Source organism: Melospiza melodia, chromosome 21 (genome assembly GCF_035770615.1).
Source record: "Melospiza melodia melodia isolate bMelMel2 chromosome 21, bMelMel2.pri, whole genome shotgun sequence".
Lineage (NCBI taxonomy): Eukaryota > Metazoa > Chordata > Aves > Passeriformes > Passerellidae > Melospiza > Melospiza melodia.
In genome coordinates, this window is record NC_086214.1 from 6,619,765 (window position 1) to 6,635,149 (window position 15,385).

At 45.2% G+C, this 15,385-nt stretch overlaps 1 protein-coding gene across 5 annotated transcripts in view; it reads right to left on the reverse strand.

Annotated features, from left to right (window-relative positions):
* The window catches only part of CLIP2 (CAP-Gly domain containing linker protein 2), a 94,979-nt gene that overhangs the window by 22,880 nt on the left and 56,714 nt on the right, over positions 1-15,385 (reverse strand). For all 5 annotated transcript variants that reach the window (XR_010030252.1, XM_063174017.1, XM_063174019.1 and 2 more), the window contains 4 exons: positions 11,368-11,492; positions 5,498-5,711; positions 3,351-3,548; positions 1,022-1,125 (listed from right to left, as the gene is read on the reverse strand). Coding sequence is in view for 4 of the 5 variants with exons in the window: in XM_063174017.1 (XP_063030087.1) it covers positions 1,022-1,125; positions 3,351-3,548; positions 5,498-5,711; positions 11,368-11,492 (641 nt within the window). In the remaining variant the exon portion in view is untranslated. The remainder of the gene's footprint in view (positions 1-1,021; positions 1,126-3,350; positions 3,549-5,497; positions 5,712-11,367; positions 11,493-15,385) is intronic.

A 15,385-nucleotide genomic window follows, 5' to 3' on the forward strand; every position in this document is an offset into this window, starting at 1 on the left:
GTTATGCAAGCACCGGGCAATTCCTGTGCCAAATCCATACAAAATATCCCAAGGGAATGGAATGGGATCCTCTGCCTCCTTGGCAGAGGGTGGGGAACTGTGAGTTACCCTGGCAGACAGAAGAGCCTTCCCCACAGAGTTTACAGGCCAGTCATGCATAAATGCAATAAAACCACACACATTAACACAGACATGCCAAGGAAACTCTTCTCTTTTGGAAGGCAGAAGCCAGCAACAGTAGAAAATAATTCCATTTTCTGCTGGATTCATCCCTCTTTTTCTCTTTACTGATTATAAAGAAAAAGGCTGAGGATGTTTAGTTTGCATCCAGATGTAAGGACTATGAGTCTGTTACAGATAAAAATAGCTGGGAGTGTACATAACTCTCTTCATAAACAAGCTTCCTTGTCTAAACCTCCTCTAATTAGAGGAGGGAGGCATCTGTTGATATTTAGATGAAAACTCAGCTGTCTGGGGTTAAAGGGCCTCCTAGAGCTGGGAAAGTCAGCTGCCTACCAGGACTATGGGGAGACATGCATGAAAGAACATTTCATCCTCAGGAGGAGCATCAATAATTGAAATCGACACTGTTTTCAGTTATTTAATACACATCAATGTTTTCCTATTCCCACTGAAGAGTTTAATTATACACACGGAGTACCTGGACTCCAAGAATGACATGCAGATCACTCTGATCCAGAGAGGAAATGTGTGCACCAGGAGATTTGCATGGATGGGGGCCTCTGGCATGTGAATCACACTGCAGTGAGGCTGCACTCAGTTTGGCTTCCCTTCCTCACAAAGAACATCCTCAAGATCAGTCCATCATAAATGGAAGAGAGGAAGGGGACCTCAGCAAATCCAGGTTGTACAGGAGGGTCTGTGATGGCCCAAGGTGCACGTGCCTGTTTATGACCCAATTTTTATTTCACAAATGTATGTGTATACATAAGGCAAAACCATCCAAAGCACTGTCCACACATGACTTCACCTCCCTCACACCCCTCCACTCCTGCTTTACCTCTTCTCCTCCTCCAGCTGGTTCAGCAGCTCAATCTTCTCTTTCTGCATCCCATCCACCAAGGCTCGTGCTCGCTGCAGGTTTCCTTCTGCCTCTGTGACATACTGGAGCAAAAAACGAGCCCAAGACACAAAAATTAGCCACGCCTGAAGTAGTTCAAGGCTGTTCAGAACGAGGGAACAGAAAGTTTTGATGATCTGTTTCAGAGGATGCTGTGCTAACAGCACATTTTCCAAAGAGCTCAGGATGTAGGGATCAAGACAACAAAAACAGCTCCGTCTCCAGCAGCTGGAAAGGATCCATCCTTCAGTGCCTCTCTGACCTGACCCTTTTGGAGACTCCAGCTCTGATTAGAGTTAAGAACTCGAAGCCTGAAAAGTTCTGAAAATCTGGTCAGAGGTTGCCAGTGCAACTCAGCCTAGTCACGAAGCAAAAGAGGTATTTCAGACTTCTGTTAATTCATTTGTTACTGATAATTACTGGAAAACACAATACACAAGAAGAATGTCAGCTTGCAGCTGATTTCCCAATTTCTCCTGCATATCTGACAGGCAGGTGTGACCCACCACACAAAAATACAGTGCCATCCCTGCTCCCAGGTAGCTCACTTGGCTTTAAAAGCATGAGTAAAGAATTTCGGACAGCAGCAGACAATGAAGAACCACATACTGACAAATAGCACAGACACAACTCACTTTAAGCATTTTAATATATAAAATATCCTCTGTACAAATGCTTGTGCAACAAACAAACACCAACCTAATATGATCAGCCTGTTTTCCTTCCAGATTTCCTGCCTTTAGTAATGTTATAAAAGCATCCTCTCTGGTGGGAAAGCAGTGGCATATGAGCTGGGCTGATGCCCTCAGCACCATAAAATCACTGCAATGCAGTCCCAGCCACAGCCAGATTCAGTGGCTGAGGGGAACAAATTTGCATTTCAGCATTGGAATTTATTGATCCAGCAGACAGAAACTGCCTGCTGCCTCTGATCTGGCACAGCCCTTTCCCTGCTCCTGGCTCAGGGCAGGGACAGCACATGTGACACTGGGAGGGAGGAGAAAGAGCCTCTATAGGAATGTGGGTTTTGTTGATGCAGTGACAAAATTACTTTTTGTCCTTTCAAAAAGGAAAGAAGCTCAGAAGTTTCTGGCTTTGATTAAGTGAAAAAGTCACTTTATAGGCCTAGGGGACTTCAAACTTAAGGACAGCTAATTGGACAGAAGCTGAAAAGTCCAGCTTGGGCAATTTATTAGAAAAATAATTTAACAAAGAAACTAATTGCTTTTGGGACGTGTTTTATCAGGAGCAAGAATCTTTAGCACTTGGCTCGGGTTTTTTTTTTGTTTGTTTGGTTGGTTTTTGTTTGTCTGTTTGTCATTTTGTCTTTTATTAAACTTTTTTGTTTCTAACACTGCAACAAAAGCCATCTTGCTGATTTTTATGCTTCTAAGGGTAGCTAAGCTATCTTGGTGTGTTACAGACCTCTGAGAGCTTATAAGACCTGGCTCAAAGAGGCAACTATAACACACCTCAGCTTAACTCACCACAACAGAGGCAGAAATTCAGAGCCCCAGTTTCACACACAGTGGTAATGAGACACAAACTTTAAGGAATTTAGAGATTTTAGAGGAGCTAAGATTTTAGTTAGAGATAAGCTTTACAGGAGTTAATTAAAGTAAATGGGTAAGCCTTGATGAAGTTAAGAGTTAGTAGTTAACTAATAACTGATTGCTTGTCAACATAATGTTTGGTTAGCTGGGTTTATAATGAAGAATATAGAAACTTATAAATAGCTTTTAGGAACATAAGACAATTGTAGGCCTCCTGTGCTCTGAAACCAGTTGAGGATGGGAATAGGAGTTCTACCAAGGGGTCATTTGTCATATTTGCATTGAGAAGGTAAAAAGGTCAGAATGAGGAAGATTTCCTTTACTTCTTCATTTTGGGACCCTTTCCCATGAAAGGGACCACCAACCCATTTCAAGGAACAAACTAGTCATGCTTAATGGCCTTTGAACTAATTACCATATGGGGCAGGGAATGGGATGTACCAAAGTGATGAATATGTAGTTGTATTTTGGGTATTCAATACTTGTATAGATAAAAAGACTCTGTAATCACCTGTAAATGGCAGTGTGTATTTGGGAGTTATCCCACAATGAACACACACTTTCTAACTTTAAACGGTTAAAGAGGTTTTGTCCGTCACAGTTGGATATCAGTACTAAATCAATATCTGTATTTTTTAAATGAATCAGTAACATTAAGATCTGACACATCCAGGGGATATCAAATATTCAGATATTTAACAGCTGTCACCTCCTACCTGCTCGTGCTGGGCCTTCATGATGGCAATCTCCTTCTCCACCTCACAGATGTGGCTGGTGGCCTTGGCCACCTCTGCCCTCTCCAGATCCCTCTCTGCCAGCAGCTGCTCAATGTGCTGCTGCTTCTCCTTCAGGGCCTCCTGCAGGGCTGTGGTGCCAGAGATCTTCCTGGCATAGCGAGACGAGGTCTCTGTCAGCTGGGAAAGAGGTAAAAAGAGATGGGGTAATGTGGAGGTGTTTGTGGGTCCCCAGGACGAGGGAGGAGATGAGAATGTTGACTCCATGTTTCATGGTTTATTATTTTATGATCTATATTATATTAAAAGAAAATGATATATTAAAACTATACTAAAGAAAGAGAAAGGAGACATCAGAAAGCTAGAAAAGAATGAATAATAAAATCTCATTACAGACTCAGAGAGTCCGACACAGTGGCTGTCATTGGCCATTAATTAAAAATAATCCACATGAGACCAATCAAAGATGCACCTATTGATAAACCATCTCCAGACCACATTCCAAGCAATCAGATAATTATTGTTTACATTTCTTTTCTGAGGCTTCTCAGCTTCTCAGGAGAAAAATCTGAGTGAAAGGATTTTCATAAAATATGTCAGTGACAGGGTAAAGCTGTGTCCTTTCCAGCCCAGAACAGCTGAAGTCCCCTGTTAAACCTGGGATTTGCTCACCTAATTATCATTTGTTCAGCTGAGGAGAGCTGCTGCTCCAGCTCTGGGCCCTACAGGGGACGTGAAGTCTGAGAAACATCTGGACAATGCTCACAAGCTCAATTTCTCTTCTGCACTGCAGTGAACACAGCATCTCCCAAAGGACACAACATGGGGTGGGAACTGGGTCAGGGAAAATTATCATGCATTCTATCATCTGCCTTCTTAGGTACATTTTAGTGATGGCCTGCACTGATGAAATCCCAAAGATGAGCTCAGCTGGGTAGGCTGATCTCAAGTGGAGACCAGTGTGGGGTTATTGGATCCACTCCCAGGAATGACACTGCACCCTTGTCCCAGCCAAGAGGAATGTGGGTGTTCTGCAGCAGCACCACAGCAGAGCCAGAATTTTTAATAGGATCACTGCCTGCTCTGCTTTCTGCCTGCTTGAGCACCTGCCAAAACCCAGGCATGTGACCCAGGACATTGCCACCTCCACAGTGAGACAGTCACAGCAGGAGCTTTGCACAGCTGCTCAGTGGAGTGGCATGACCATGTGAGACTGGAAAGAGTGTCCTTTTTCTGCAGGGATCCCTTATAAACCTGCTCTTGACAGCAGAACTGAGATTCATCCCACCACAAATTGCACTCCAGGCTCTTCAGTGGTCTCAGCTGCTTGGTGTCCCTTACTAGGAGGGAGACTGTGTCTCAGAGTCTCTGTGGTCAGGACAACCCAGAGGTGTTAAAAAGTCTCATTTTCCAGTCTGGCAGCCAGAGAAGGAGTTAGGATTCTTCTGTTCTGGTTCTCAAGGTTGTTTATTTTCTCTTATCTATAACATTCTTTCTCTGACCTCCTGAGATCTGTCCAGCAGGTCAGGTTGAGGCACACTGACACCCTTGGGGTGGTGTTATCTTTTTATACTAAAAACTACCTGTACTTTATTTACAATAATTTTCCAATACCTATCACCGATGTTAGACAGTTTGTCTCTACTCTAAACCAATCCAAAAGTGCCACCATCACAGCAGAAAATGGAGGACAAGAAAAAGAAGGAGAAAGACAGGACACGCCCAGATTCCTCCATCTTGCCTCCTGAACCCCCATTCTAAAAACCCCAAAATTCTACATTTTCACCCTGTGATAAATTCACTAACATTCTCCTCAAACCCTTGTGGCTTGTAAATCTTCCCACAAAGTTGTTAATTGTTTTTTCCATGGGCTAAAATCAAAGGCACAGGTGTTTTTGACTCTGTGCCAGGGTCTCTGAGCCCCCCTGCCAGGGTCTCGAGTCAGAGTAATGTCCTGGGTTTTGACAACTGTGAGGTGGGTGACAGCCCCACCCTCCATTCCCCTCACCCCATGAATGGTGAAGGAGCAGCTGAACTAAGAAGAAAGAAGGAAAGCCCCAACCCTCCTGTGTTGTGAAGCTGGGTCACAGAGGCAGAGTGAGGAGCAGAGACCCCCAGCAGGTACTCACCAGCCCACTGCGGCTGGGCCTGCCCCCGACCGAGGAGGCCACGGAGCTGACGGAGCTGATGGAGGAGCTGCTGGGGCTGTGGGTCAGGGCTGACACCCCCATGGCCATCCTCTTGCTCTTCTTTGCCTTGGCAGGGCTGGTTGATGGGAACCCAATCCTGATCACCTTGTGGATGGGAGCAAAGAGGCCAAACTTGGGTGGGCACTGGAAATACCTGGAACACAGGAGTTGCACCAAGTGAGGAGTGGCAGGGCAGCCGACTCACACAAGCCTTGCAGAATGGAACAGCCAAGCAGTACAAAACCCACAGCTCATCTCTAGGTGCTTTGCTGTGGAATTGTTTCACAGAATTCACAGAATGACCGGGTTGGAAGAGACCTTAAAGATCATGGAGTCCAACCCAGCCCCAACACCTCAACCCAACCCTGGCACCCAGTGCCACATCCAAGCTTTGTTAAACACACCCAGGGATGGGGACTCCAGCATCTCCCTGGGCAGCCATTCCAGAACTTTATCACTCTTTCTGTAAAAAACTTTTTCCTGATATCCAACCTGTATTTCCCTTGCTGCAGCTTGAGGCTGTGTGCTCTGGTTCTGTCAGAGGTGCCTGGAGAAAGAGCCCAACCCCAGCTGAGCACAGGCACCTTTCAGGGAGCTGTAGAGAATGATAAGGTCACCTCTGAGTCTCCTTTTTTCCTGGCTGAACAACTGCTTTCCTGTGTACAAGCAGCTGGATTCTTCTCCTTTCCTGCTTGTAGCACTGGCAATCTCCCTGTTTGCATTTGTGGTGCTTTAGCAGGGGGACCTGAGGTAATTGCCAAGCACCAGCTGCTGTGCACTTTGGGGAGATGCCAGGAAAGACACAGCTGGGAGCCTGGAGAGCACAAATCCCAGAACATAAACACAGCACAAGCACTCCTTCCTCACAACCAAAACTTGGGTGTGCTCTTTACCCTGCTTTGAGGATAGTGATGTAGTAAAGTGTGTCTGCAGGAGATGTCAGAAGGTGGACAAGGCTCTACTCTGTGAGCTCAGCAATGAGACAAGAGGCCACAGGCAGGAAGTTCCAGCTAAAAATGAGGAAGAACTTCCCTGTACAGTGACCAAGGCCTGAACAGGCTGCCCAGAGAAGGTGTGGGGATATTCCAGAACCTTCTGGACACAATACTAGGCCATGTGCCCTGGGATGACCCTTCCTGAGCAGGAAGGTTGGACTTAGATTACCAACTGTGGTCCCTTCCAACCTGACCCACCCTGTGACTCTGTCAAATAAAAAGATCTGAATCACACAGCTCTGTACAAATGTTCCACAGGGTAAAAATCTTTCCTACCAAAACAGCAGCTCAAACCGTTGAAGCTAAAAATGCAATTACAGCAAATCCAGAGTGTGCCACCTCCTTTGGGTGGCAGAAAAACTATGTCCTATGCCATCAAACTTGGAAAGATGAAAGCATGGAAAAGGGAGGACCAGATAATTACAGTGCATGGTCTCTTCCACAACTGAGCCCAACGATTCTGTGTCTCCAGAGCCCTCTTCCAGAATAAAAATGAGCCACAATTCAGTGTCAAACCCTGGGAACTCCCTCAGTGACCAGCATAAACCAAGGTTCATTTGCTGCTGCCCAGCTGCACTGCAGCAAGAAAAACCAGATCAGCTCCAGCATGATGTCCCCTCATTCCAGGGGAGCAGCCAACACAAAAAGCTCCTCCAAGAGTATCCTCACAGGCCTCCCAGCAAGAACAGGACTAAATGCAGGCTCATAAAACAATCTGCCCTATGTTAATATAAAAAAGCAGGTTCTAATGACTAAATTACACAAATCCAGTTTTACTAGCACAAGTTTTCTCTCTCTCCAGATGTCAGCAGCTGTTTCCCCAACTCCCTTTTATTTTTAAGAGCTGGCAGCCATACAGCTGTGTCACAGGCAGACCCCTGTGTGCTTGGGAGGCCAGGGAACAGCCTGATCTCCAGCCAGATGAGAATAAAATTAAACTTTAAACATCAGCTCAGATCCATGTTTTTTCTATAATAAACTTTAAACAACTCCTCTACAACCCCAAATCTCTCAGCCTCATTGACTTCCTGCCAACACAGGCCCTTGGGTTTTAAAAACCATCCACACCACAGGCTGACCTCTTGAAAACCTGCCAAGGCCCTGCTCAGCATCATTTTCCCAAATTCCAGTAGGCACAGGCAGGCCAACAGCCCCTTCCACAGCTCTGCCTGCTGTAAGCACAGCCTGGTAGTGTGGCTGCACAACAATCCCAAATGTTAATTCCCTTAAAAGCCTCTGACAGCTCTTAGCAAGTTCAAACTTGCATCACTAAGTCTGCCCATTTTCTTTCAGTACAGATTGAAAGTGGTTGCAATTAACTTTTATAATTCAGAAGCAGGAATTGGGTCCAAACCACTTGGCAGAAAAAAAAAAAAAAAATCTACATGAAAAGCAAAAGCTGCTCTCAGTGAGTGTGGAGGAGCTCAGAACTCACATTACAGAGAGGAAACAGGGCAGAAAAGTGATGGCAATGCAAACTGCAGGTGGAAAACAGCACAGGAAACGTTGAAATAGATGGAAAAATCCTCAGTGTCCAAGGCTGACAAAGAGTGCAAAAGTAAAAGGTCTGGGCAGTTTAGTGAGCAAAGACTGTGACTGGAGCAGAGAGAGAAGGGAGAACAGTAAAATAAGGGAACAAGGGAGAACAAGGGAGAAGTTGAGTAAAATAAGCAGATAACATTTAAATTGCTAGAGATGAGTCCATGGAACTTGCTTGGCTTTGTGGAACTGACACCACACCACACCAGCACCTCTGCAGTCTCCTGTGCAGACCAGCAGATGCAGCAAAGCTCAGTGCAGATCAGCACCATCTGATGCGAATCTCACCATCTGATGTACACAGGGGCTCCCCACAGTGACACCCTGTCCCCTGGGCCACTGCTACTGACCCCCAGCCTGCAGCAGCCTCCACTGGAGAGCCACAGCTGCTGGGAAAGCCCAGCCCCAGGGCCTGCCCTTGGTGCATATCCACACCTGAACCTGCAGGAAAATCACTGACCCACTGTGGGAAATGGATTTATAGAGAATTCTCCAGGCCTGAGAGAATTCCCACGTAGTGTGCATCTGTGTGCAAACCTTGAGATGAGAAATGCTGACTTAGAAGTGCCATGGAACAAGACAGATGTTGTTGAGAGAGAAATGGAACTAGAACCAAGTTTCAAATGATGGCCTTACAAATAAGACTGGATACTTTGGAGAAATAGAACTATGAAAGATGCATTGTAGTAAGACCCACAAGGAGTAATTTTGGATTATTTTCTTTAAGGCATTTACAGCATGGTGTGGCAAAAGCTGATAAGCCAAGAAACACTTACAGTGTATTGTAATTAGGAAATAGCTGGCTTCTGATTGTGATGGTGTGAATTATAACATCTGTATTGTCTTATCCTTCACATGAGACTGAAAATGGAATAAAAGTTTTTAAAACACCTCTCAGTTACCCCATCTCTGGGCCAGAAAAAGACATAATCCAACAAGCCACCCCAAATTTCAGCCAGTTTACCATCAACTCAGGTGGAGCTGCCTATGGCAGCAAAGATGAACAATGTCACCAAAGGCTCTGTGCTACCTCTGCTGCCTTGAGCTGCAGTTTTGGGTTTATTCTCCTGCTGCAGCTGCAGCAGGCAGTGCTGGCCTTGCTGGCCAATGCTCACTAGATGGCAACCATCACCAAAGCACAGCCTGCAGACTCTGGACAGCTCTGCCCAGGCAGATCCTGGCAGGACAAGATCAGCACATCCTCAAGAATTCCAGGCTGCCAGAGCACACAGGGAAGGCACTCAGGGGTGCCAACATGCACCAAGGGACTTCTTCAAACCACTGCTTCTCCAAACCACTGCTGCTAAATGGGCACCTGCTACAAGAAAATCAAAGGCTGGATGGAGGCTCACAAGGACACACATGGACAGTGCTGCAGCCTTGCTCGGAACAGTGTGAACCAAAGAAGGAGCCTCTGCAGACAGAGCACACAGCAGAACTGCCTCAGCCAAGATGCAGCAGTTTCAGAAGACAGATAACTTCCAAAAGCTGGATTTTCAAACCACAGCAACAGAGGTATGAGGATGAGAGGCAGACAGCACTACACCCACATCTGCTTTTCACACCTTCCACATGCACAGAGACAATAAATACTTCCTGAGCACCATGAAGATTAATCTTCCAGATAGTTTGAACTGTATGATAAAGAAAGCAGAGCCTTGCATTCACTCCATGATTTATTCTCTGCCACCCTGCTTCTTTTATTTTGAGAACAGGCTGAAACTCAGCCATCTGCTGCCAATCATTTACTGCTTTCTTGCCCTGACATTGAACAAGACAGCTTTTCTCTTCATTTAAATGAAAGCACATGCCTGCTGGACAAAAAAAAAAAAAAAAAAAGGCTGACCCAACATAAGAAACCTTTATTACAGAACCTGAGATCTAACAAGAGGCCATGGGCAGGAAGTTCCAGCTAAACTAAGTTCCTCAGTTTCAAAGTTATAGGTTGGACTTGATGATATCAAAGGTCTTTCCCAACCTAGTTAATTCTGTGAAAGATAAATCTCACCTCTAAAGCCAGACTGCCTTCAGAAGCTCCAAGAAACCAACAATATTTCCCACTTGGAGAACTTGTATAGGACAAGGAATCAGTTGCCCCTGTATTTGAAGCATGGTCAGAGCTGCTGTATAATTCAGATTCGAACACCACCAAACTCAAGATCCAAGGCCTGGGTCATTCTGTTCCCTAAATTCCACAAGAACAGAAGGAGCTTCCCAGCAAGCCTGTGAGATGTCTCTGCCTCATTTTATAGATACTAACAAGGGCTTTTTTGGAAAATAAAAGAGTGGAGGTGCATAGGGAGTCAGAGGTGGTAAGATCAATCAGCAGACACCTATCCCACTACAGAATGAGTACAGGGACAGAACCACCAACTGTTCTTTCAGTTCTCTGGAAATTTGAAGGGAACAGAATAAAACATTAAGTGAGGAGAAAAGAATGTAAAATCTTTGTCTTTTGCAGTTCTGACAGGATGACATAGCACAAGAAGAAAGTTTATGAGAGGAATGTGTGGAAGGAAGCAGAGCTAATATAATCAACAGAATCAGTTTCTAGCAAAAATTAAATCCCACTGTAAGTTATCTTCTCTCCCTACTTTCTCCTGTTTCCTGAAGCCATTCAGGTTCCTTCACAGAAGTTATCTGATCCTGCTTTAAAATGGCCCAGTGATGAGGTTTGTATTGATCTCCCTGCAAGGCTATCCAAAAACCTAAAAGACTCAAAATTAGACTCTTCCTCCCAGCCCACAACGTCCAACCAAGTACAGCCCTAACTCTCTGTATGAATGTTGACAGAGTGACCAAATTATCCTTTGTCTCCTTAAAAAAAGAAAAAAAGGCCAGAAGTTTCTCTGCTCAATTTGGTAAAAAAGACACCTAATAAGACCTTTGAGACTTCACCTCAAACCTAAGGCTACCTAATTAGACAGAAGCCAAAAATCCCCCCTAAGAAGAAAAAGAACAGAACAAAAGAAATAATTGCTTTTGTAGAGTGTTTTTAGCAAGAGCAAGAAACTCTTGCCCCTAGCTCACTTTTTCTCTGTGAGAGCTTGGTTATTTTACCTTCTATTAAAACTTTTCTGTTTCCAGCACTATGTCAGAAGCCATCCTGCTAATTTTATGCCATTCCAAGTAGCTGAGCCATCTCAAGTCTGATAGGTTCCTCTAAGAGCTCATAAGACCTAACTTGAAGAAAAAACCCAACTCTCCTCCTGGGGCTGATGGAATTTGCCCCCCAGGCACCCCAGGAGGTGTGCAGGGGTTCAGGGCACCCAGTACCTTGTGCCAGCAACTGCCCCATCGTTCTTGCCCAGGGGCTCATCCAGCTCCACTCCACACCACTCTCCTTTGGCAAAGTCTGTCTCTCCCACGTAGCGCACCACTCCTGTCTTCGTGCCACCGACCTGCAGAGAGAGGTGTTCAGACAGAAGGGTTTAGAGAAGATGTTTAGAGATAAGAGGTTTAGATAAGAGGATTAGGGATGGCAGCACTTGTAGCATCCCATGAACTGTCCCCCCTTGGTCAATCCCCAAGCCCTCAGCCCTGGAAACATGAACTACTCACCACAGAGTCATCCCTCCCAAAGGGAAAAACAGTCTCCCCCATGGACTTGGTGTCACAACTTCCTTGGGTTTCTCCTGTCACTGGCTTGGTACCCCTGGTGGCCACCCCCCTTCCCCTGGAGACCAGGCCCCTCTGCCCCCCACCCCTTCCCTTTTATAAGCTGCCTGCTCCACGTGGGTTTTCTCTTTTCCTGGGTTTCTCCTTCAGTGACAGTGTCACTCTGCTGGAATAAAACCTTGCAAAAGAGCCTTTCCTGCCTCTATCACTGAGCCAGTGAGTGTTTAGTAGAGGTTTGACTGCATTGCCTGAATGTTAACTCAACCTGCCTTTTAGCAGGAGAAGCTTGCTGGGGACAAGGGACAGGCAGCAGCACCGACCACTGTAACACCACATTTTTAATTTTTTAATTGGCGCCCAACGTGGGGCGCACAACTCCTATCTGTACCATCGGCCTGCCAGAGAGAGAATGCTCAGAGAGAAAAGGTTTAGAGAAGAGGATTAGAGATGGCAGCACTGTGTAGTAACAGGCCCCTGGCCAGGTAATAATTATTATAGACTCTATAATTCACAGAAGGCTGATCAATCTCTGTTTTTATTAAGAAACCCATTGTTTTTATAGACAGTTATGATACAAATGGGCTTGATTGGTCCTTTAATTAAAACACTATCACTAATTAAGAAACCACCTTTTGGTAAACAAATCTCTGTAACACATTCCATGTGTTCACAACAACAGGGGCAGCAAGTTAAGAATTGTTTCTCATTCTTTTCTCTGATCTTTTCACAGCCTTTTTCCAGCATGATGACTGGGAAACGTGTGTTGGTCAGAGAGCTGCTGCCACACTTCCACTGACACAAGGGGACTGAAGCTGGGACAGGTATTTAAGAGGGAGACAGACATCTGTATTTTCTGTTTCAGATCTGATAAAATCAGCAGATAGTTCTCACACTGAGTTCTATCTAACTGTTATAAAAGCAATAACATCTTATATTTTACCAAACATAAAATGTCATTGCTTTTGTAGTTGTTTTGGGAAAAACAACAACAACCAAGCCTAAAGCAGCTAAGAAGAGCTCTTTCTGGAAGTTACAAAAAATGGAAACAATATTGAATAGTTCTCACACCAAGTTCTCCCAGCACTTAAGGTGTCTTTCCAATAACTGCAAAGTGATTTTGGGACTGCCTGCCTACAAGATATTAGAGTAAATATAATCAAAATATATTTCAAGGTGTCAACTAATTGCACCAAGTTGCTTGTGAGGCCACAAAGGAGTTTAAGCCCTACAGGCACAGCTCATACCTGCCCTGCCTGAAGAACCATGACCTGCACTGACAGGTTTTCCAATAGTTCTGGGCAATACTGGGACATGACAGCAAGAGCACAGCTGAGCCAGGAAAGCATTCCCTGCTCCTCAGCTTGCTCCCAGGATGTAGAAACTGCTCAAAATAGAGGTGTTCCACTTTTATCTTCACTTCCTACAGCACCAGTGCTGACAAACTGCATGGGAGTGGGGCTCAGCTCGCTGCCAGGCATCCTCCAGCACAGCTTTCTTCCCCCACCATGCAGAAATAAGAATAAATAACACCTTTTTCTCCTGAATTTACACTTTAAGTTCTTAAAGTTTGCAGCTTACTGAGGAGACTCGAGGAGGGCAAGTCAGGGAGCTGTGTTTTGATCATTGCTCTGAGAGTGTGTGGCACTGAGCAGCAGCTGCCTCTGCTCTAAACACTCCCACTTGGACACTTGGGCTGAGAAAAGGAAGATAGAAAAGGAGGAGGGTGGTTCTAAAGGTTCATACTTCGAGTAAATTAGCATATGATCTAAACCTTTCTAGCCCATCTCTGCTAACGCCTAAATTCAAGGAAGAAAGCTTAAAAATAAATTTAAAATTAAATATGCAGATTCATCCTGAATGACTTGCAATTATTCATTTTCTTAATATTAAAATGATCATTAAAAGGCATCAACACATTATTATTTTCCTACAGAAAACAGAGCCAGAAAACTCTGGGTTTGTGTATTTTAGAGTAGCAATGTTAGATTTACCAATTCTAAATCCCAAAAAAATTGCTTATGTAAAGGAAAAAGAAGAGTTTTCCTAGACTAAAAATAACTGCACCTCTATGGACTGAACAGCACAGCTCTGAAGTCTGGGTCCAACCTCAAGTCCTGGGAGGCTGCAGCACACAGCTTGAGTTAGTGCATCCCTTCCCCAGTGAAGCATCCCCAGTAGCTTCAAGGGACAGTCTAGGGCTTGACCTTCACAACAAAATGAAGCCAAGGATATTCAGAGGATATTCAGCAGGTCTGTGTGTACTGGTGAGTCAGAGCAGCACCATGGAGTCATGGAAGGATATCCACACACCTTCCCTGCTAATTGTAGTATCATTGACATCACATTTTACTGTTCTTATCCCATCAAATGGACCAAAATGGGATGCAGATCAGTATCCCAGGGCTGAAAAGACAATGATGCTAATCCTTCCTGACACTGCCTTCAACAGAGCTAAATAATCATTTAAACTATTTACCAGATGAGCAGCAGGACAGATCTCAGTGTGACTGCTGAGAGTGACACCCCTCCAGCCTGTGTCTGCTCTCTGCTCATCCCACAGCACTTTCCTGCTCCAAGCAAGAACCTCTCAGGAGCTGCCCTCACCCTATGGCCTCTGGGCATTGCTCTGATTGCAATACTGCACAGGAAGAAGAGAAAAATAAAATTCTCTGTGCCTTTCAGGCCATCAGGGACTGTCCCCAGCCATGTCACACACATTCAGGGGTCAGCAATGGCTGAGGCACCTGCTTGATCATATTCCCATGAAGAAATCCAGAGATAACACCGTCCTTTCTGTTTAGCATCCCAATTTACCCATTTAAATTGATTTTCAAAGCATTTCCACAAGACAGGGCTGCTGAGCAGAGGGTGAGGTGGGAACACAAAGTGCCCAGCACAGGGACGAACCTCTGCAGAGCTCCCGTGTCCTGTGTGGAGACAGGCTCAGCAGAGCCCTGAGACTCCTGCTGCTCTCCTCTGGGAAGAACAAGGAAGGGGTGGGGGAAAAGAGCCCACACAGGACACTTGCTTCACTCTGAGGACCTGCAAGTACTTTCTGTGTGCAGCACATCAGCTTATTCCACTCTGCTACTGGGTGATGCCAACCAGAACTTGGTAATCACCTTATACTGGACAAATGAGGCTTGCTCTGGTTAGAGCTGAGCCTGCAGGCTCTACCCAGCCTCTAAACTGGAGCAACCATCCTTTCCTTTGGGATGAATGGCTGGGTTAATTTCCTCCCCCCCATACTCATCCACCCACTCAAGGATCATATTTCCACCCAAGCTGAGAGAGGCAGGAGCTGTGATTTCCCATCAAACACAGTTTAGCTCTTCTAGCATTGAAAATCACTGTACAATAATACTTGATTTACAGAGGGTGCTTTTGGCAAAGGCACAGCTACTACAGATCACCTGAAATAATGCAAGGGGGTAAAAGTGGCCATCACATACTTGGGGCTGTGTCCCAGCCACAGCCAGGGCCAGCATTCAGCAGCTGGTGAAAGGTGGAGAACTGGCTTGTGGTCAGGTTTATCTATAAATACAACTTTACATCCATGTGCAATCTGGCTATCAGCAGCTTTATCTGATTGAATAAACACCATGTCATCTGAGAATGCCAGAGCTGGCTTTTAAGGTAAGGGGAGAAACAGACAGCCAGGAATTACAGGCCAGCC